This window comes from Coptis chinensis, chromosome 6 (assembly GCF_015680905.1).
Source record: "Coptis chinensis isolate HL-2020 chromosome 6, ASM1568090v1, whole genome shotgun sequence".
Lineage (NCBI taxonomy): Eukaryota > Viridiplantae > Streptophyta > Magnoliopsida > Ranunculales > Ranunculaceae > Coptis > Coptis chinensis.
The window spans coordinates 13,723,054-13,746,638 of NC_141461.1; the positions used below are offsets into that span (position 1 = coordinate 13,723,054).

Sequence of the window (23,585 nt, forward strand, 5' to 3'; positions counted from 1 at the left end):
GGCCGCTTGTTTGGTGAGTTCATGATGCACTAGGCTGTTATGTCAGTTACCAAGGCGAACTAACTATTGGACTTTGTTCGTGCAGTTTCTTGTAGGATATGACAAATTGAAAGAAGTTGTACAAAACACTGAGGCTGTTGATAACCCTCACGTCGAGCTGGGGTGTATACGAGCGGCGTGGGGGGCTGACAAGAGAAAGCTGGAGGTGATGACTACCAAGTACCAAAACGCAACTGCTGAGAATGCCGCGTTAGTGACTGACGTGACGGAGTTAGAAAGGGAATTAGCTGTGGTGACTGCTTATGCTAAGAAGTGTCAGAAGGTGGCGCCATGAAAGCAAAGCAAGGCGATATCTTGAAAGCTGTACGCCTATGCCGCCTCTGGGAGAAAACGATCTTATTTGAAGAAAACGATTGCGAACGACGAGCGAGGTCATGAGATGCGTGTGATGCTGAGGTCGTCTCGTCATACTGCTTCAACTAGCGCAGCGCCAGAATATAAGCATGTCATAAGTGAAATTTGATTCTGATTTGGCTCTGTCAGCCATGAATTGTAAGTTCTGTTTACATTTCCCTTTCTTATACGAGAGTTAACAGTAGAAGTTTTGTTTTCAGGCTTACTGGCGAGATTCGCTTTTTATTCAGTGGAACGGTGTCCACGAAAGTGGCGATTCGATACTTCGGTTGATTTTGTAATTATCACCGATCACGGATTTCTGGGTAATCCCGGATCGGTGAATGTAGTTGTTGTGACGAATGGTCGTATAATTTTATTGGTGATGTTCCGTATGCATGTTGCCGTGCATTTGTGTGTGACTAAGCGTTCTGCGTAGGATTCTAGAAATATGCGTTCTGCCTTGTGGTCAACCCTAGAAATATAGGTCGTCGACGTGACAGGAATTGGAGAGGCTATGTAGTCTGTGAGCTCCGGAGAGCTGTCTGCTCATGGAGAGCGTTCTCGTGTAGTCGATCCTAGAAATATAGGTCCTCGACGTAACAAGAGTTGGAGAGGCGAGGTAGCCTGTAAGCTCCAGAGAGCTGTATGCTCGCAGAGAGTGTGCTCGTGTGGTCGATCCTAGAAATATAGGTCCTCGACGTAACAAGACTTGGAAAGCACTGTAAGCTCGAGAAAGCCGATCCTAGAAATATAGGCGGCGTAACAAGACTTGGAAAGTTGTATGTAAGCGAGAGCGTGCGAGGAGGCGTGCTCGTGGTGGTCGATCCTAGAAATATAGGTCCTCGGCGTAACAAGACTTGGAAAAAGGTGTAAAGAGCCCGTGAAGCTCCGTAGTCAGATCCTAGAAATATAGGTCCTTTCGTAACAAGACTTTAAATAACGGCAGAGCTGAGAATGGCGTGCTTTCGGACCCAAGAACGCGTGTTGATTATCTATCTTTGTGTAAAGTTTGTTTGACTTGTCAATACAAGTAAATAAATTATATTGTATTAGTTAACACAAGAAACTTAAGTTTCATTAATGTGAACAAAAGGATATACAACATGAATAGCGCTACTGGTAAAATTTCTTCAGTAGATAGGTATTCCAAGGTCGAGGCAACATCTTCCCCTCTTGGGTTCTTAGCCAGTATGCTCCATTTTAGTTTTGACGACGCGTTCCACGATGTAGGGGCCTTCCCATGTGGGTGCTAACTTGGAATCGTCTTGCGTCTTTTTCAGCACTAGGTCGCCAGGTTGAAAAGACCTAAGATGCACTCGCTTATTGTAGGAGTTCTTCAGAGTTTGTTGATAAGATGCAACTCTAATGGCAGCTAAGTCTCGCTTTTCTTCCAACAGGTCGACTTCTCGTGCTAACACGGAGTCGTTGTGTCCTGACTCGACAAGTTCTGATCGAGTCGTAGTGACTGTCAGCTCGGTGGGAATTACGGCCGTGCCATAACATAAGGAAAATGGTGATTAGCGGTCTTGGATCGGTGCGGTAGTGCGGTGAGCCCATAGAATATTCTCCAATTGATTTGGCCATTGGCTCTTATTCTTTTCAATCTTTTTCTTCAAGTTTTCCAAGATTGCTTTGTTACTAGCTACGCGACCATTACTCTGGCGTCATCGTGGAGTAGAAAATGTGTGAACGATCTTCCACTTGGCTAGAAACTCTTTAACCGTTCGCCTTTGGCGAGGCCCATTATCCATTACTAATGTATGTGGCAAACCAAATCTGGTGATGATGTGAGTCCAGATGAAGTTTCTGACATGTGACTCTTTGACGTGTGCTAAAGGAATAGCCTCGACCCACTTGGTGAAGTAGTCGGTTGCAGCTAGGACAAAGCGGAAGCCCGTACTTTTCTGTGGGATGAACGGTCCCATGATGTCCATGCCCCACATGTGGAATGGCCATGGGCTTGCTATACTGATCAGTTCGCGAGCAGGTTGGATGATATTGTGGCCAAATGTTTGACACTTGACACATTTGAGGACGTATGCTTTAGCATCGATCTGCATACGGGGCCAAAAATATCCTTGTGAAATGGCCTTATGGGCTAAAGAGCGACCACCGGCATGATTTCCACATTCTCCTTCATGGATCTCTGCGAAAACTAACTGACCCTGCTCTGGAGTGATGCAACGCAAGTGTGGGCCACCAGCGGATTTCCTGAACAATTTGTTATGGAGCAAACAATAACGTCGTGCTTGATAGGGGATCTGCTTAGCCTTGGTACGTTCCTCCGGGAGCGCGCCGTGCTGGATATAGTCGATGAAAGGCTGCATCCATGTTTGACTCAACTGACTGGCTGAGAGAGGGAATAGGTCACTTATTGTCAAAGTGTGCTCGACTTGGTACGCAGGTCGATCGACTACTTCTATGAGTAGTTGTCTTGGGGTGCAGCTCGGGGTCTGGGTTGCTAGGTAAGCTAAACTATCCGCATGACGGTTTTCGTCACGCAAGAAATGATGTATGTGTACCGCTTAAAAGAAGGCAATAATTTATGAACGACACGAAGATATTTTGAAAGATTACCTTCATGGGTAGTGTACTCTTTTGCAACCTGGCGAACAACCAGCTGCGAGTCACTAAAGACTTGGAGCTCTTTGACACCGAGCTGCAATGCCATACGAAGTCCCCTGATCAGCACCTCATATTCCGCCTCGTTATTGGAAGTTGCGAAGTCGATGCAAACTGACTTCTCCATCACCGTTCCATCGGGTGAAACTAATACAACCCCTATGCCGCTGCCACCAGGGTTGCTAGAACCATCTACAAAGAGAGACCAGGTGGATTTGATGTGCTCTTTCGAATCTGGGAGGTCGGTTTCTTGTGCCCAATTGGGATCATCAACAGGGAAATCTGCTAGAAAATTGGCGACGACCTGTCCTTTCTGAGAAATCCATGGTACGAACTCCAGGTGGTGTTCGCCTAGTTCTTCGGCCCAAACTGCCATTCGAGTAGTCTTGTTTTCTTTGTGGAGGATTTTCTTCAATGGGAGGTCGGTAAGAACTTTGATTTGATGCGCCTGAAAGTAAGGCCTGAACTTCCGTGCCGAATACAACAAAGCAAATACGGCTTTTTCTAGGAAGGAGTAATTCTTTTCCGCTGTCGTGAGCGTCTTGCTTGTGAAGTAGATTGGTTTTTCTGAATTGTTTTCCTCTTTGAAGAGAACTGAGCTGATGGCGAAATCGGACACTGCTAGATAGAGCCCCAGAGTCTCTCCATCTACGGGCTTGGCTAAGACGGGGGGCGTGGTGAGGTACTCTTTGAGTTTGGCGAATGCGTGATGGCATTGATCGCTCCATGAGAACTGCTCGCCTTTTTTAAGGAGTTGCAGGAACGGTCTACACTTATCGGATGCCCTTGATATGAATCGGTTGAGTGCGTGACCATGCGACAATTTCTGTATTTGTTTCTTCGTGCATGGATCGGGCATGTCTAAGAACGCCGGATCTGGTGCGGATTAGCTTCGATCCCTCATTTGAGACTTGATACCCTAAAACTTGCTGGGAGGGCGGCTCCAAAAGGCATTTTCTGGATTTAGCTTCATGCCCGCTCGGGCGTAATCTAGAGAACGTTTGTTCAAGGTGGGCGAGGTGATCACCGGCTTTTTTGCTTTTGACGACCATATCGTCGATGTAGACCTCCATGGTGTCGCCTAACATGTCTTGGAACATGTCGGTGACCGGCGTTGATACGTTGTTCGGCGTTTTTCGGGCGAATGGGAGAACGTTATAGCAATAGATCCCTTCCCCTCAGAATGAAAGAGGTCTTCTCTTGATCCTCCTCTGCGAGTGGGATTTGGTTGTACCCACTGTACCCGTCCATGAAGGAGAGAAGTTCATGACCACAGGTCTGGTCGACAAGTCGGTCGATGCGAGGTAGGGGAAAACTGTCTTTTGAGTGGCCTCGATTACGTTAAGTAAAATCGACGACAGCTTAACCGTTCGTTCTTTTGGGATGCCGCCACGATGTTGGCGATCCATTCGGATAGTCTACTTTTCCGATAAAACCGACTTGCTTTAGTTTGTCGACCTGCAAATGGATTGATGGCTTTTGAAAACGCGAGGGATAGGCGAAGTCGGGTCGGATTCGGACTAGTCTAGCATTGGGATTAACATTTAATTTATGGCATCGCATCGCGGGATCTATTCCGGTACATTGATATCTGACCCAAGCAAAACATCTTTATTCATAGATAAGAAATTTACAAGGTGGGACTGATTGTGGGGTCGAGGTTAGCCCCCTACATATACAAACTTGGGGTCGTCTTCGATGCCTAGGTTCACTTTTTCTCTTTCTGCCGCTGGAGGTTTTGCAACTGATGGCGAAACGCTGCTTCGCGATTCGCTATCAGGGGAGGTCTGAACACTTTGTGGGACGTCATGACCGGTCATTTGAGGGAAGAGCGACACGATCGCGGCCCGATAGGGGGTACCCGACACGGGAAGTGGGACCTGGCTGCATGCCCATTGATGGTGTGGTTGCTGCTGTCATCTGTGGCGGCCTAACACGAGGTGAGACGACCTCTGATACTTTAACTGACAAAGTTACTGTCGGTGGATCAATGCTGGAGATCTTTGCTGGCAAAGTAAGGACTCGGGGAGCGAGTGCGGGTATTTGCATTGGGGAAAAAATCTGCTTGCTAGAGCCCCCAGCGTTTTTCTTGGCAGTCCGGGGCTGGACTTCGGCAACCAAGTCATGTGCCATGGTGTAATTGGTGGGTTCATGTGTGGCGGGGGTCGGTTCACGGGCAGTTTCACTTGTTGACATGATCTGGTTACAATGGTACGCTTCAAGTTGATTGCTTCTAAGTTTCATCATTCCTCGAGGTCCTGGGAAACGGAGAACTTGATGCAAAGTTGACGGGACCGCCTGCATCTGATGGATCCAACGTCGTCCGAGTATGGCATTGTATGGCGACTTGCTGTCTAGAACGCAGAACCGTGTATTGCAGGTGATCTTGTCCTGTCTAGATCCCACCGACACTGGAAGTATAATATCACCAATGGGATCGGCCCGGGAACCATTGAACCCATAAAGGGGGGCGATCGGGTCTACGAGGACGGACTTGGGAAGATTCATCTCTTGCATGGTGTGGTAGAACAAGATGTCACAGGAACTGCCGGTCGATCGTCGGGGCAGCTTGATCGTATCGGTCGCTAATTTTGACATGGACTACCAATGCATCATTATGAGGAAGGCAGACTTTGCTTAAGTCGGCCTCCGTGAAAGTGATATCGCCTGCGCTGCGACCTGAACCACGCGGGGCGTGAGCTGCCTGTGAAGTGAAATGATAGACTTCCTGAAGAGCGCCGACTCGACGTCTTTTCTCTCTGGATGAAGTGACGGAGTCGTCCGGGAAAGTAATCACGTGAATAGTTCGATCATTGTCACGATCGGATGAGTCTTTGCCTTCATTCGCGTATTAACGATCTCGTGGAAATCCTACAACTGCGAAGGGCGAGCTTGAACCTCTTGGTAGCGACGGGGAGGTGGAGATCGACTACGGACTCGGCGAGCCATCAGTTTGTGACGCAAGTCACCGTCGGGAATGCTAGTGTACTATTTTATATGACCAGCTTCCACTAGATCACGGAGATAATGTTTAAGCCCCGGCATGCAAGATGCATGTCATGGCATTTTCGCGTTGTGAAATCGCCAAAATGGCTTGTCGTCGATCTACCGTTGCCTCACATCAGGTCGGAAGAATGGGGCTCGCTTAATCTTACCCAGAATGTAACTGGGGGAGCGTGTCAGGATAGCGAACTCTCTGCTGTTGTCTGACCGGGTACTGGCTTTTGGTACAAGCGACCTATGGCGCTTCTTGGCCTATAGAATACGATCTGAAAATGCTGCCACCTCCTGGTTCTCGTCTAAGCCGTGGAGTTTCAAAGATTCCTGCAACTTGATGTACTTGTCCACGCGAGCGTAGAGTTCGGACAGTGTCTCTGGGCGTTCCTTCATCAACGACCTGGAGAGGTCGGTGTTACGCACTCGGCAAGCATTTGAAAATGCCAGTGTGGCGAAAGATTCTTTCAAGCCGCTTTCCATGCATAACAGTTCGGCCTTGAACCGTCCTAGGAACTCAGGAATAGTTTCGTCTTCCTTGAATGATAATTGAAACAAAGAATCAAGATCTGCCTTTTTCCGCCTGTTGTGGACGTACTGGCTGGCGAACAAATCAGTAAGCTGTTCGAAGGTTTTGATAGAATCGGATTCCAGTGAAAAGAACCAATCAAGAGCGCCATCCTTGAGACTGGCAGGAAATAATCTGCAGTGGAGATGATCAAACTCGGGTGAGCTGTAAAGTGCCAAACTCTGAATGTAGCGAGCTACATGCTGACTAGGGCACGTGCTGCCATCATACATGGGAAAGCGTGGTTGGATAAAGTCTTGTGGAGAGGGTTTATTGAGGACCTCTGCGCTGAACGGAGACGCGTGATATGTCTTAAGCATCTTGTGCACAATCTGTGTCGAATCCTTCTTTACGGCGTTCTGACCAATCCTTTGTGATAATTCGTTAATCTGTTGATTAACGTCATTGACGTCGTTCTTTGCTCCATTACCGACTTGTTGTTGCTGGTAACTATCCACTTGAGCTCGTAAAGTAGCATTTTCCTCCCTGAGCAAGGAAATGCTCTCGTTCGTTATTCCCAACTGGTGGGCGAGGTGCTGGACTTGAGCTTCGAGGCTGACCATGCTTCGTGGGCTTGAGAATTGGTGATGTATGAACTGATTTAAGGTGGTTCTCAAGTAATCGAAACCACAGACGGCGCCAATGTAAAGGGGTGTTTTGGATTTTCTGTTGGGACCGAAGTTAGTTTACGAAGTTTAACCTACACGATATCCTCTTTTGGTTTTCTTTTGGGGAGATAGGAATCGGGCCCGGCGTAGTTCAATCGGTGGTATTTATAGGCTTAGGGAAATGTCAATCTAGAAGGCACGCGTGTGTCTATGGTACACGTGTAAGGTGGAGATCGCGAATGAGTGTTGAGCTGGTTATATTATAAGTCGTGTGTTGATTGGGTGTTGGCGAGGTTACCCCTATTTCCCGGTGGTGGGAAATACAATCAAGATTTTGGTAATGATTACCCTTGGTGGTGATCATTACCCGAGGCGTTCTGCCTTTAGCCAAGTGCTCGTACCGAGATATCTTCGTTCGTATGCAATTCTGGAGGTCGTTCTTGGAGGTCGATGCATTGAAGTCGCGTATGCAATGTTTCTTAGAGAGCTGCTTCATAGATCGGTTCTGGAGGTCGCTGTACTGAGATCGTTTACGTTTCGTATGCAATGTTCTAAAGGGGATATTGCTCCCCTACACTCTTCACCTGGAGAAGCAACTGGATAACTGGTGACTGGCAAAAGTAGTCTATATCGTTAGATTTAACAACTTATGAACCATTTTGCAAATGCTAAATAAATTCTTCATGGAAAAGCTGTGAAATTCCTTTCGCTTTGGGATTCCAGTAAAAAAAAAAAACGCTGCATTTGGGAATGAGTCGGTCTATATTGAAATGTCCAGATTGAAAGAAGAGTTTGACAATTGATGCATCTGTGGCTATTCTAGCAACTGTTATATTTGCCGAAATTGAAAGAGTCACACTTGAAGGTATATTAATAATTGAAGTCTCAGATTTCGTGGAAATTTGAATCACCCTAGGCCGGGATTCATTCAGAAGCACATCTGGTTGCTGCTACGGGTAAAATTGGTGTGATAAAAACTGTAAAAGACACTGCGCTACTGATATCCATGATATGCATAATGCATTCTTGTATATCCAAGTGGCTTCACATTTTCCATAAGGGTGAAAATTTTATTTATATTTCGTAGGACTGGTTGGGCACTAGCCAACCGGCGAATATCTAGCTCAGAAATAATGGCGCGACACTTTCAGAATTTTTTTATCAATTAAGCGTCAACTGGTGTCACTGTACTGCCCCACCAATGAATTCGCCCTCCAATGGTCAGCGAGAAAAATGTATGGATTGTATATAGAGTGTGCAATCAGGTTATTTTGTTTACATTCTTGTCGCTATATTTTGTTCCTAATTAACTTTAGTTACAATCAGGCTGTGATTGGGGTTTACATTCTTGTCGCATCTCTTGTTGCTAATTAACTTTGGTTACTTCACTTAGAATTAAACAACCAATCAAAGAGACAAAACACAAGAATTTATAGTGGTTCGGTGCCAATGTAGTAGCCTACGTCCACGGGAGAAAAAATATTTATTGCTTGATTGATTTAGGTTTGTGTTACAGAGGTTTATATATAGCACAATATGAGTGCATACTCGTATCTCTTATTTCTAAAAGGATTGGAGACTTTCCTTTATAGAAAACATACGAATCTATCGAACCTTTGTCAAAACCGACTAGGGCGCGTCCGCGCCTTCTTTGACTTCTCCTACAATCCCCCTTAAGTTGGTGCGAATATATCCAGCGAGCCCAACTTGGAGAGAATATCATGGAACTTGGAAGCTGGAAGTCTCTTGGTAAAAATGTCTACAAGCTGTTAATCACTTCGAACAAAGGAGGTAGTGACAATGTTAGACTGTACTTTTTCACGCACAAAATGACAATCAATTTCAATATGCTTAGTTCTCTCATGAAACATTGGATTTGCAGCAATGTACATAGCAGCTTGATTATCACAATAAAGTATAGTTGGCAGATGCAAACCAAAACACAAATCCTTCAGAAGAGTGCGAAGCCATATGATTTCACTGGTGGTGGAAGCCATAGCCCTGTACTCAGCTTCTGCACTTGAACGAGCCACTACATTCTGTTTCTTGCTCTTCCAAGTGACTAAATTACCTCCCACAAAGGTATAATAACCAGAAGTAGACCGCCGATCAACTGGACATCCTGCCTAATCAACATTTGTATAAGCAATAATAGACGTATGCCCATTTTTACGCATCCAAATACCTCTGCCTGGCGACCCTTTTAGATACTGCAATATTCTATAAACTACATTCATATGTGGAGTCCTTGGAGCATGCATAAAACGATTAACCAAGCTTACTGCATAAGAAATATATGGTCGGGTAATAGTTAAATATATCAGTTTACCAACTAATCGCTGATACTGACCAATGTCAGTAAGAAGATCACTGGTGTTATCCAACTTGGCTCCACTGTCAGTTGGAAAATCAGATGGTTTTACCCCCAGCTTACCTGCTTCACTCAAAAGATCTAACACATACTTTCTTTGATTAAGAAATATGCCTCTTTTTGAATAAGTAATCTCGATCCCAAGAAAGTACTTCATAATACCCAGATCCTTGATGGCAAATTTCTTGTGCAGTAAATCCTTGAGCTTAGAGATTTCGATATGGTCATTACCTGTGATAACTATGTCATCAACGTAAATAAAAACAACAACCAAGCCTGACCTGCTAGATTTAACAAATAAGGAAGGATCAGCATCACTTCACTTAAGGCCGGTCATAGCTAGAACAGAACTGAGATTGGCATACCAGGCTCGTGGAGATTGTTTAAGTCTATAGATAGCCTTTTTTAACTTGCATACTAATCCAACCTTAGTCTCTTTCGGATGTCTAGGTGGGATGCTCATATACACTTCTTTTTAAGATCTCTATGTAAGAATGCATTTTTAACATCCATCTTAAATAATTTTCAGTCTTGATTTACAGCTAGAGATACAAGAACTCTACACATGTTCATCTTTGCAACTGGTGCAAAAGTCTCCTTGTAGTCCTGACCATAAGTTTGGGTGAATCCTCTTGCAACAAGTCGAGCTTTAGGCCTCTTTAAGGAACCATCATTATTGAACTTGTTTCTGAACACCCACTGACAATCAATAGTTTTCTTTTCGTACGGGAGCATAACAATCTCCCAAGTTTTATTCTCGTCTAGAGCACTAAGTTCTTCTTGCATCGCCTTTCTCCATACTCCATACTCCATACTAGACGAGAGTTAGCTTCTCTAAAGTTCTTGGGTTCTTGCACGTCATCGACTGTACTTAAGAAAGCATGATGAGATAAAATGATATTGGCATACGTTATATACTTCTGTAGAGGATATGAAATATTATGCAAAGAATAAAAATTCATGAGTCACTGGAGGATGCAGTTCTCTATCAGATTTACAGTAATCCTTGAGAGTTACTGGAGGTCGTCTCTCTCGTTCAGACTGTCGAGAAACTGGAGGAGCACTAGAACGCTCCTGTGCCTCAGTTTGTTCAATCTGGGAGCGCGCCCACGCCTCCTCTACTGGAAAATTGTCAGGCACTAGAGTGCGTGTGCCCCTTAGTTGCTCAGTCTGGGAGCGCGCTCATGCCCTCTCTTCAGTAGAACCCATAACTTCAGCAGCAGGAACTATACCTTCATCAACTACTGGGAGAGGTGCCAAATCTGCCAAACACTCCCCCTGGGACCGATTCCCAGGCATAGTTGGATCTTGAAAGAAAGCTTCAGATTTCACAAATCGTACATCACGAGAGACAACCAGTTTTCTTGTCACCGGATTGTAACATATGTAGCCTTTCTGTGTGGTAGAATAACCAACAAAAATACATCGAATAGCCCGAGCATCGAATTTATCTCGATGAAAAGCTTGCTGATGTAGATAACAAACACACCCAAAAACTCGCAGATGAGAGAGATCTAGCGGCCTAGATTTGAGCACTTCCAATGGGGATTTAAAACCAAAAACCCGACTAGAAAGACGATTAATCAAATAAGCAGCAGTTAAGACGCCATGAGACAAGTATTGCTTAGGAACATTCATGCCCAACATAAGAGCACGAGTGGTCTCCAAAAGGTGTCTATTTTTTCTTTCAGCCACGCCATTCTGCTGAGGTGTGCCAACACAGCTAGTTTGATGAATTATCCCTTGGCTACGAAGGTACTTTAATAATAAGCGGACCTTTGCAAAACTTCGGTGCCATTATGCGATCTGAACATCTTGATTTTTCCACCAAACTGATTAGTAACCATATTATGAAAATCTTTGAAAACATTCACAACCTCAGTCTTCGATTTCAACAAATATAACCATGTAGCACGAGATTTATCATCAATATACAACACAAAATACTTATAGCCATTATAAGAATTAACGGGAGCAAGTCCTCATAAATCAGAGTGGATTAACTCAAACAAATTATTAGACATAGTATGCGAGTTTGGAAAAGGTAAACGAGTTTATTTAGAAAATTGACAAATCAAACATCACAAAACATCATAAGAGTTTATAGAAACATGCGGAAACAAATTTGACAGGACATGACTAGATGGATGCCCAAGTCTTTTATGCAAAATGCGACTCTCAAGTAAACCACTAGCTTGACATGCCTTCTTATGCGACTTCAACAAATAGAGCCCATTGGAATAAATCCCTTCACCAATCGTCCTCTTCAACTTTCGATCCTGAAAGACGACAGAGTTTGAAGAAAAAATGACATCACAATTTAAAGAATTTGTAAGTTTACCAATAGATAGAAGTTAGATAGGGAAGGAAGGAACAACAAGAGCGTCACTCTTGAGACTTTGATTGAAAAAATCCACTTGACCACTACCTCAGTGGATCCATTGGCTATGAAAATATTATATTTTTCTGTTTTGGACACAAAATTATGGACAGAGGCAGGGCAATTAGCCATATGATCAGTAGCCCCCAAATCAATTATCCATGAGTTACTATTTTCTGGCATAATAAAATAGGCATGTAAATTACCTGACACATGAGTTGAGACACACTGACCTTTGCTAGTTAGCATGGACTTAGTGAGTTGTTGGAGAATTTGACTCAACTGATAACTAATATCTGAGTTGGACATTGATGTCTCGGCTACTGCGGCATGCTATTTCTTGGACAGTTCATTTTTCCCTTTTAAGATGCGGATATAATTCCCAACAACAGTCCTTGGTATGCCAATTCTTTCCACAATGATCACAATGAGATAGTTCTCTTTTTCCTTTACTTTTTTCAAATCCTTGTGACTTCTTTCGAAAATCATTTTCTGTAAGTAATACAGTAGATTCAGAGATTGATGACTTCACCTCGGAGTTCATGGTTTTCTTCCTTGTTTTCTCTCTCTGAATAGTTGCACAAATAGTAGAAAGTATTAGAAGAGTGCTTTCCATTACAATATTATTTTCCAGATTTTCATATTCTGGTTTAAGACTACAAAATACTGTGAAGATTTTATCCTCTTTAGCCCATTTCAAAAGAGTCTTAGCATCTATGGTGTGTGGACAATATATGTTTAACTCATCCCACAATTTCTTCAAATTCCCAAGGTAATCTGTAAAAGTTTTCTCACCTTGTTGCAAAGCACCGATTGCGAGTTAAAGTTCAAAAACACGGGTATAATTGTTCTGGTTTCCGTATAAATCTTTAATTGAATCCCACATCTCCTTTGTAGAATCAGAGAAAGTAAAAATTCCAGCAATAGTTGACTCCATAGAATTGAGTAACCAAGATCGAACAAGCTGATCATTGGAAACCCAATTCTCATATTCGGCATCATCAATGGCAAGACACACCTTTGCACCATTAATGAACCCTAATTTCCTCTTGTCACCCTGAGATAGCGAAGCAACCCTAGACCAAGGTATATATATATAGTTTGTTCCATTCAAGAGAATTGATGACAACTTCCAACCGGGATTAGAATCAGTATCTATTATTACAGCAGACTTTGGGTTTGGTTTTGGATCTGACATAGTGTTTTGTGTTTATTTAGATTGATTTAGAGGAGAGATTAAGCGCTCCGCCCTGATACCATGTAGAATTAAACAACCAATCAAAGAGACAAAACACAAGAATTTATAGTGGTTCAGTGCCAATGCGGCAGCCTACGTCCACGGGAGAAGAAAGGTTTATTGCGTAATTGATTTAGGTTTGTGTTACATAGGTTTATATATAGCACAACATGAGTGCATACTCGTATCTCTTATTTCTAAAAGGATTGGAGACTTTCCTTTATAAAAAACATACAAATCTATCGAACCTCTATCAAAACCGACTAGGGCGCGCCCGCGCCTTCTCTGACTTCTCCCACACCTCCATTTGGTACGACATTGGGCATGGTGCTGGAAGTTGTTTCCCAAGGAATTTTGCCTTGACATTCTTACATATGCATTTGGGACCAGCAGAGTGTCGCAAGTTAATTTCCTCAACGATGACATTTTGACATGGTACCGCACTGCTACAATAAAGTGTCACTGCTTCAGGATTTTTTGATGTTCCTCTGATGTTTCGGAAAGTTATATCCTGTAGCTTCACTTTAGAAGGCGACTACATGACGAGAATTAAAAGCATAAGCGAAAGTCAGCTGAGATGGTTTGTGAAAACTTATAAGTAAATTACAAAACCAAATTTTTCATAAAAACTGAACTTGGACGAAAGTGGTTCCCTAATTTTCTTACCGCGGCAGCACATGTTGAGAATGGACAATAGGTCTGGTCGATTATGATAGGATTGCCTACATTGTTCATGATAATGTCGTCGAATGTCATGTTGGATGCAGTACTAGGACCTGGTGAATTCTCCCATGTCTTGATGCGAATGCCATTCATAGTCCCGGTAAGGGTACAGCCTTTTACTATTATTCCGCACACATCTTGTTCCTTGGGATATCTTCCTAAACTTCCAACACTGTAACAGGCAATAAGACTAATTAGTCCACCATATGTGAACCAATGCTGCATCTTCATTCACGCCAAATTGTTCTGAATCCAGAAGATAAAAATTCACTAGTGAAGCAATATGTCAGTAGAAATTACCTAATGCCATGTCCTGGTCCACAGGTAACTCCAGTAACAGTAATTTGAGTGTTCCCATGCCCAATTGAGATACAGTCATCACCGGTGCCAATGTGTGAGTCAACGACACTTATTCCTGAGCTCCATTCAATATGAATACCATCGGTATTTGGACTGCTGTCTGGAGCAGTAATCGTGAGTCCAATGAATTGAATATTTTGGGAGTCTACAATACCAATGTGGAAGAATTTGCTATTCACCGAATTTATGCCTTTGCAAACGAATTCGTGACAGCATTGAATTTAAGATTCTGGTACATAAAAACAATTAAATTTGGTTAGTCTTGAGCTAAAGTTGAATCAAATTATTTGGCATGATTGTTGAAGTTTCATTTGCTCCGAATGAAATCTCTTCAATCATTTTCATTGTCAATGATCACTTACTGCAGGAAGGGTATTGCATTGTTTGCTCTTGGGACACTTATTTTGCGGCCATGCTTGAGCTCCTTGGCCATCGAGCGTGCCACCTCCTGTAATTGTCAACCCGCTCAACCACCCAAACTGAACGCAATCATTTCCTGCATACTGGCCCAAGCTGGACGAACCCAACAACGTACCCTGGTGATTTGACGATATTGAAATCAAATCAGTTTCTGAATACGAGAATTAAGACTTTGTTACAGTGGAATGAAGTACGTGATGAATAAATGAAACTTGCCTCCAGCTGCACCGTTATGGTTTTAGCATTTTTGCATGGACCATTAAATTTAACTGAACCAATCAGATACGTTCCTTTTGGTATCCAATGGTGAACCTGAGGCTGCACATGCAGCTTGCCAAGCAGATTGAAAACCCTAGAAACAAAAACACAAAGCCCAGTTTTCATGTTAAGACTCTAATAAAGATCACTAATATCAATTCAAACAGTATGAATAAAAATAAATTTGTTTTTCTGCATGGAATTTTGAAGGAAAAAGGCATTCCCTTTATGGCTTTATCTGCTTATGGTTCAATCCCGCGCTGGCAGTGTTTAAAGGCGCATGTTGTTGAGTTTGTGGAACCATCGAGCTTTGCTCCGGTGTCCGACCATGTTGCCTTCAGTATGTTTTTCAACTTGGAGAAGAGAGCGCGCACGCGCTTGACTATAGCTAGAACCAAGGGGTGCACGCGCTGAAACTACTGGAGGTTGGACACGAAGAAGGCGCGCACGCGCTCTCCCCTGCCTTGCCCAAGGCGCGCCCGTGCTCCACCTTTCCAGAATTTGGACAGTTTGACAAAATTTCGGCCCAAAGTCCATTTTCTCACCTTTTTCTATGTATACCTATATAAAAGAAATAGATTAGAGTTTTGAGACAACTTTGGAGATTCATTTCATGGGAATTGTGGGAGCTCTATTGAGCTAGGGTTTGAGTGAAGCCTCTTGTTCTTGATTCTAGATACCTCTTGTAAACTCTTCAATCTTTACTATAAAGGAAACTCAGCTCTTGTGTGGACATAGATAACATTTACCGAACCACCTTAAATCTTTGTGTCTCTTTGCATTTACTTCCTTATTTATTGTTTGTTTGTTATGTGTGATGATAAATTAGTGGTTTTGCTTGGTTGAGTTTGTTGTGATAACTACTAAAGTCTTGGGTAGGAGATTTTATTGGTGTGAACTCCAAGTTGAAGTCATTTGGGATAGAAAGTAACTAGGTTGAGGTGTGACTTCCTAGTGAAATCTCCCAACAAGTGGTATCAGAGCGTTAGGTTGAATCATTGTATACAAGGTGTGTGAGGAAAGACTACACCTTTAGCATTGAGAGCTAGGTGTTTGTAGAAATTCCTTTGAGAGGTTCTCCACCGTTATTTTGGTTTAGTGGAAGTCATGACGACCGATAAAGAAAACTACAAGATAGAGAAGTTTCATGGTACAAACTTCAGCTATTGGAAGATGCAAATTAAGGACGTACTCTATCAAAAGGATTTGATGGAAACTTTGATAAGTGAGAAGCCCGATGAGATTCCGCAAGGCATATGGGATTTGCAAGATAGAAAGGCATTGGCCACAATCCGATTGACTCTCTCGAAGTCGGTAGCCTTCAATGTTAAAACCGAGAAGACGGCGAAGTCTCTCATGGAGGCACTTACTACCATGTATGAACAACCCTCGGCCACGAACAAAGTCTATTTGATCACCAAGCTCTTTAGCATAAGAATGTCGGAGGGGACCTCCTTCAAGGATCACCTAAATGAATTCAACCAAACTAAGGACCAATTGGAGTCGGTTGAGATTACATTTAGTGATGAGGTGTTAGCCTTTACAATACTTGGACAATTGCCTCCAAGTTGGAAGGTGACAATGGCGGCTATTAGTGGCTCTGCAAGAATGACCAAGTTGAAATTTGAACACGTTGTTAGTATGGTACTAACCGAGGAAATCCGGAGATAAGATAGTCCTTCAACTTCAGGGTCGGCATTGAACACTAAAAGTAGAGGAAGAAACTCATATAGGAGTCATGGTAAAAAAAAGGGGAGGGGGAGATCAAAATCTCAAGCCCCCCGATTGCAAAGCGTTGAACACAATCCTCAAGATATAAGTGAAGTTATATGCTACAATTGTGGTAAGCCTGACCACTATAGTAGTAATTGCCCGGCACCAAGAAACAACAACAACATTAATAGGAACAAGAAAAAGAATCAAGAAGCTAATGTTGTATTGAGATGGTAGATGATGCTTTAATATGTTCGATGGAGTATAAGAAGGAGTCTTGGGTACTTGATTCTGGCACATCTTTCCATGCTACCTCACATCGAGAGTTCTTTGAGAACTACACCGAAGGTGACCTTGGAACGGTCTTTCTCGGTGATGACCAACCTTGTGACATTGTCGGCAAGGGTGACGTGCATGTCAAGATGAATGCCTCGTCATGGTTATTGATGGACGTCAGACACGTTCCAGATTTGAGGAAAAATTTGATTTCTGTGGGGCAATTGGCAAGTGAAAGATTTGTTACAGTCTTCACCGGTAATACTTGTAAGGTCTCGAAAGTTTCAATGATTGTTGCAAATGGTAAGAAAGATGGTACTCTCTACATGACTACACATGGTTGTGAGTCGATTTCCGTGACACATGGCAAAGAGGATCTGAATGTTTGGCACCGCAGACTTGGTCACATGAGTGAGAAAGGAATGCAAATCCTTCACTCTTCTGGTAAACTCCTGAAGTTACAGTCAACTGAAATTGACTTCTGTGAGAATTGTGTATTTGGAAAGCAGAAACGGGTGAGTTTTCAAAAGATGGGTCAGACTCCGAAAGCTAGCAGGCATGAGTTGATTCATACAGATGTATGGGGGCTAACTAATATCTCTTCACTTGGCAGAAAGTCATATTTTGTGACTTTCATTGATAACCATACTAGGAAGATGTGGGTCTATTTCTTGAGACACAAGTCAGAAGTATTTGAAGTGTTCAAGACTTGGAAGGCCATGGTTGAGAATGAGACAAGCTAGCTTGAAAGTAAAGAAGCTGAGATCCGACAATGGTGGAGAGTATGAGGATTTAGGTTTTAAGAAGTATTGTGCTGACAATGGCATCAAGATGGAAAAAACTTTGTCAGGGACACCTCAGCATAATAGGGTTGCAGAGCGGATGAATAGAACATTGACAGAGAGAGCTAGGTGTATGCGTACACTAGCAGGCTTGCCCAATCAGTTCTGGGAAGAAAGTGTTAGCACAACAGCTTACCTGATCATTAGAAGACCATCAGTACCTTTGGATTTTAAGATTCCAGAGGAAGTGTGGAGCGGGAAGGATGTGAACCTTTCCCATTTGAAGGTGTTTGGTTGTGTGTCCTATGTCGAAGGTGTTTGGTTGTGTGTCCTATGTCCACATTAGTGACCAAGCTAGAAGCAAGCTTGATGCTAAGTCACTAAAGTGTACCTTCATCGGCTATGGTGGTGATGATTTTGGGTATCGCTTTTGGGATGATCAAAATCGGAAAATCATTCGTAGTAGAGGTGTTGTGTTTAATGAGAAGGTAATATACAAGGACAGAGGTGAAGCACAAACTAAGGAATTGGTTACAGAGAGTGGCACAGAGTATGTTGAGTTGGAAGACTTTGATGTAAGTCGTGGTATAGTGGGAGCCCCATAGTCAGAGGATGACAGTAGTAGTGACTCAGATAACAATGAGGATACTACACTACCAAGTCCATCTCCACCTCGTGCCCCAAGGAAGACATCCATGCCAAATGTACCGAGTGCGAGATATCCACCCTCCACCTATGTGAATTACTTGCTACTTACTGATGGTGGCGAGCCTCAATGCTATGATGAAGCATTAGAGGCAAGTGATGCAAGCAAGTGGGAGCTTGTTATGCAAGATGAGATGAAGTCCCTCATCTCTAATGGCACTTGGGAGTTAGCCAAACTACCCATGGGCAAGAAGGCTCTACAGAACAAATGGGTGTTTAGAGTCAAAGAGGAACATGATGGTTCCAAGAGATACAAAGAAGGCTAGTAGTCAAGGGTTTTCAGCAGAAAGCAGGTATTGACTTCACAGGGATATTCTCCCCAGTGGTGAAACTGAATACTATTCGGTCAGTGTTGAGTATTGTTGCAGCAGAAGATTTGTATCTCGAGCAGTTGGATGTTAAAACTGCCTTCTTCCATGGTGACCTAGTTGAGAAAATTTACATACAGCAACCAGAGGGTTTCATCAAGAAGGATAAATAGAATATGGTATGCAGGCTCAGAAAAAGATTGTATGGTTTGAAACAAGCCCCTAGGCAGTGGTATAGGAAATTTGATAACTTCATGCAAGGAAATGGCTACTATAAGTGCAACGCTGACCATTGTTGCTACTTCAAGAGTTTCGACTCCAGCTACGTCATCTTATTACTATATGTTGATGATATGTTAGTAGCGAATTCTGATATGTCAGAAATTGGGAGATTGAAAGAGAAGTTAGCAAGTGAGTTCTCTATGAAGGACTTGGGTGCAGTAAAATAGATTTTAGGGATGAGGATCAGAAGAGATAAGTAGAAAGGTATTTTGGAGTTGTCTCAGGCTGAGTATATTGAGAAGGTATTGAAGAGGTTCAACATAGGTGGTGCAAAACCAGTTTGCACACCTTTGGCAGTCCACTTCAAGTTGTTCAAGGAACACTCTCCCAAGACTGTTGAGGAAAGAAACTTCATGGCTAAGGTACCATACGCCTCTGTCATTGGAAGTCTTATGTATGCCATGGTTTTGCAGCGCGTCGGATATAATGGCGATTGGAGTTTGTCGAGTAGATTTATGTCTAATCCTGGCAAGCAACATTGGGAAACCGTGAAGTGGATATTGAGATATCTGAGAGGTACTACTGAGAAATGCCTATGTTATGGAAGGGGTGATGTGAACTTGCAAGGTATGTGTATGCTAATTTTGCAGGTGAGGTAGATCGTAGAAGAAGCACTACTGGTTATGTCTTTACAGTAGGTACTACTGCAGTGAGTTGGATTTCTCAGTTACAGAAAATTGTTGCTTTGTCTACACAGAAGTAGAGTATGTGGCCGTTACAGAGGCAAGCAAGGAGATAATTTGGTTACAGGGATTGATGGAAGAGCTTGGGATGAAGCAAGAGAGGTGTGTGTTACATAGTGACAGTCAGAGTGCTATACATCTTGCTAAGAATTCCACTTTTCATTCTACGACCAAGCACATTGGTCTCCGGTATCATTTTATCTGATCTCTGTTGGAGGATGAGGTTTTGGCACTTGAGAAGATCCAAGGGAGTAAGAATCAGGTGGATGTGTTGACCAAGATTGTGCCTACTGAGAAGTTGAAGTTGTGTTCAACTTCGGTGGGTCTTCTTGCTTGAACACCATGATGGACGAGCCTAGCGTTTCATTAGTAAATTGGATTTGGATTGAGTTGTTACAATTGAGATGTGATGTGCATGTAGAATCTCGAAGGTTCCAAGTGGGAGATTGTTGGGTTTGTGGAACCGTCGAGCTTTGCTCCGGTGTCCGATCATGTTGCCTTCAGTATGTTTTTCAACTGGGAGAAGAGAGCGCACACGCGCTTGACTATAGCTAGAACCAAGGGGCGCACGCGTTGAAACTACTGGAGGTTGGACACGAAGAAGGCGTGCACGCGCTCTCCCCTGCCTTGCCCAAGGCGCGCCCACGCTCCACCTTTCCAAAATTTTGACAGTTTGACGAAATTTCAGCCCAAACCCCATTTTCTCACCTTTTTCTATGTATACCTATATAAAAGAAATAGATTAGGGTTTTGAGACAACTTTGAGAGATTCATTTCATGAGAATTATGGGAGCTCTATTGAGCTAGGGTTTGAGTGAGACCTCTTGTTCTTGATTCTAGATACCTCTTGTAAACTCTCCAATCTTTACTATAAAGGAAACTCGGCTCTTGTGTGGACGTAGGTAACATTTACCGAACCACCTTAAATCTTTGTGTCTCTTTGCATTTACTTCCTTATTAATTGTTTGCTCGTTATGTGTGATGATAAATTAGTGGTTTTGCTTTGTTGAGTTTGTTGTGATAACTACCAAAGTCTTGGGTGGGTGATTTCCTTGGTGTGAACTCCAAGTTGAAGTCATTTGGGATAGAAAGTAACTAGGTTGAGGTATGACTTCCTAGTAAAATCTCCCAACACATGTTTGTACCAAAAACACACTCATATTGCCCAAATAGTTTGACCCTGCATATGTGGTTGAAAAAAACTAAAGACTCACTTTTGTATGGTCGGTTTTTCCATCACCTTTCACGCCGTAGTCCTTGACATTAAATGTTCCTAATCCAGACAACAATTGTTGGTCGTTTCCAGCTCCAGTCACATTATCTCCCACGGTTGATGACAATCCTTGGACATCAGTGCCTCCAGTTGCACTATTTCCTACGCCCGTTGACAATCCTTGGACTTCTGCTCCTTGATCTGATATTATTGAAGAACTTCTTGCTACCATAATAAATGCATGAAAGCCAATAAATAAAAAAACTATCTCCACCTTCATCTTCTAATATTTTTATGTGTGATTAGTGTGTAATGAATTTATGGGATTGAGCGTTCCATGGGTATTAAATAAGCTTCGTGAGACCTTTTAACTTTCTTTACAACCGTTAATTTCGTTTAACTATAATTACCCGATGAATATGCACCTATCAATTAAACTAACTATGTCCTTATTTTGGGATACAGAGATGCCCAAAGACTCTGTTAGTTTCTATCTGAATTGTTGCCTCAAATAAGGATATCGAAACGTAGATGCCTAAACCCCATTGACTAAGAGCATCATCAACACATTGTTAAAATCGATTTCTAATGTGACAGTTGACAAAAAAATTGGCAATTTTCGTCCCCAATGCGCTGTCAAAACACCGTTTTTATTTTAACAATTGTCAAATCCGAAACCAAATTAGTCAGAAATATAGAAATGACTCGCACGGGACAAGTTGTCCCGTCTAAGAGTGGGTCGAGACAAGTTTTGTCGTCCAACATTTTTTCCTTTTTTTTTAATAAAAAATTCAAACCGCTCGATTTTGTACCGTTGGGCTTTTGTACCGTTGGGCCTGAACTGATATATTTAGATCCGTTGGCCTTGTGGCCTATATATATTGTTTCACTACCTCATTTATTTTTCACCAATTCACATATCTTTCTCTCATCTTTCTTATTTCATTAAATGGATCACCAATCAATTCACTAATCTTTCTCTTGCCAATTCACAAAATATGGAGCGTCATCCTCGTCCAAGACGTAATTTGGAATTCATCCCTGTTGAAGATGAATTATTGTGTCGAGCACATATGGTTGCACTTGAAGGAATGGAGGGTAATATTGCGTTGTCAAATTATAGACCTAGGCGAGTTATTTGGGATAGAACTTGTGAAATATTCAGATAGAACAACAATCGTGGAGGTATAACCAATAAAGTCTTATTAGAACGATTTGAGAGGATTTGCAAAAATTGTAAGAAATATCTTACCTTGCAGCGTGCACTTAAGATTGTTGGTGCTTTCAATAGCGATGAAGTGCAAAAAACTGTGGCGAAACGTATGTTTCTAGAAATTAAAGGAGTTGAATTTGTTCATGAACGTTGTTTGGATATTCTTGGACATGTACTTGAGTGGTAATAGATTATGTTTTAGTGTACTAATTTATTTAAGTTTTATGTTGTAATCTGTTTTTATCGTTTACGTGTATGTTTTTCTTTAAATAAAATTGTATTTTGTTTTAATGAAAGTATATTTTATTGAAAAAATGTGTTTGTTTATAAGTTGAAATTAAAAACAAATCAACTCAACTAGAAATGAAAAACATTACAAAACATTACAACTTAATTTGAAAAAAAAACACAAAACATCTTATAAAATTCTACATAATTAAAAACACAAAACAATTAAAGACAATACACTACGAAATTAAACAACGTACAAATATTACATATCCTACACTTAAATTCTAAGAGATACGACTTGTTTCTCCACCACACATTGAAGGATTGCATTGATCGCACAAGCCACACCTAGGGCAAAAATCTACTGCTTCCTTGCAAAAATGACATACAAGTATGTCAACCTTTTTTGAATTATAGATGTTGATATTTGAGGGACAATCATCAACATCACACTTTAAAAGTTTGTCTTCCAATGTTCCATCATCATTACTAGCTATGACCACTATCATCATGTCGTTGCATTCAGGTTTTGGGCATTTGATGTTAATGTATGGACATGATCATGAAGTAGCGTAATGACCAACTTCCTTACACCACTGACAAATCGTAGGTGTAGAAATGTGAACAATATTTGATCCGCCCATATTAGTAGTTGAAGTTGAGATAAAATTTGAAGTTGAGAAAGATTAGAGAATGAAAATGAGAAGCTTAAGTGAGGAATGAAAATGACTTTGAATATATAGGCAAAGGCCCAACGGATAGAAATATATCCGTTGGGAATAAATACCAACGGATATAAATTGATCCCCTTTGGGAATAATGCCAACGGATATAAATTGACCCCCCCTTGGGAATAATGCCAACGGATATAAATTGATCCATTGGGAATAATGCCAACGTATAACGTATAAATTGATCCCTTTGTTTTAGTGTATTTTTCTTTTATTATGCAATGCAGTTTTGGCTTGGAGGCCCATGGGCTTATTAGTCACGTTCACATGGGCTTGATTGTTCACATGAGAATTTCTTTATCTATATAACAAAAAGCATGTATAGATTCTAAACTTGCTGTAATAATTAAAATAATGTAATAATTAACGCAATGAATAGATTCACTATCCCCCAAATATCTTGACTTTAAATTAACTCAATGTAATAATTAATTTAATGCATAAAAAAATTGGACATAGACTCCTTTGTTTAATCAACATGATTCATATACCTAAACCTGTTAAGATTCTC

General features: G+C 42.0%; 1 protein-coding gene and 1 pseudogene across 1 annotated transcript; both read right to left on the bottom strand.

Annotated features, from left to right (window-relative positions):
• Positions 1 to 8,957: 8,957 nt before the first annotated feature.
• Positions 8,958 to 10,372, bottom strand: LOC147491581 (uncharacterized). Its single transcript, XM_086567278.1, has 3 exons — positions 10,123 to 10,372; positions 9,518 to 9,622; positions 8,958 to 9,310 (listed from the first exon to the last, which is right to left on the bottom strand). The coding sequence occupies exons 1-3, from the start codon at positions 10,370 to 10,372 to the stop codon at positions 8,958 to 8,960; spliced, it is 708 nt and encodes a 235-aa protein (XP_086423404.1).
• A 369-nt stretch (positions 10,373 to 10,741) lies between these two features.
• Positions 10,742 to 21,131, bottom strand: LOC147491582 (exopolygalacturonase-like; annotated as a pseudogene).
• Positions 21,132 to 23,585: the final 2,454 nt, after the last annotated feature.

What these genes read in the sequence shown, in the direction of transcription:
- LOC147491581 (XM_086567278.1), bottom strand. Translation starts at nt 10,372, where the DNA reads ATGGAGTATGGAGTATGGAGAAAGGCGATGCAAGAAGAACTTAGTGCT. An exon ending in AGTTGCAAAGATGAACATGT is followed by an intron (nt 9,623 to 10,122) that starts GTAGAGTTCTTG and finishes TGAGTGAAGCAG; the next exon opens with GTAAGCTGGGGGTAAAACCA. An exon ending in TCAGTATCAGCGATTAGTTG is followed by an intron (nt 9,311 to 9,517) that starts GTAAACTGATAT and finishes TTGATTAGGCAG; the next exon opens with GATGTCCAGTTGATCGGCGG.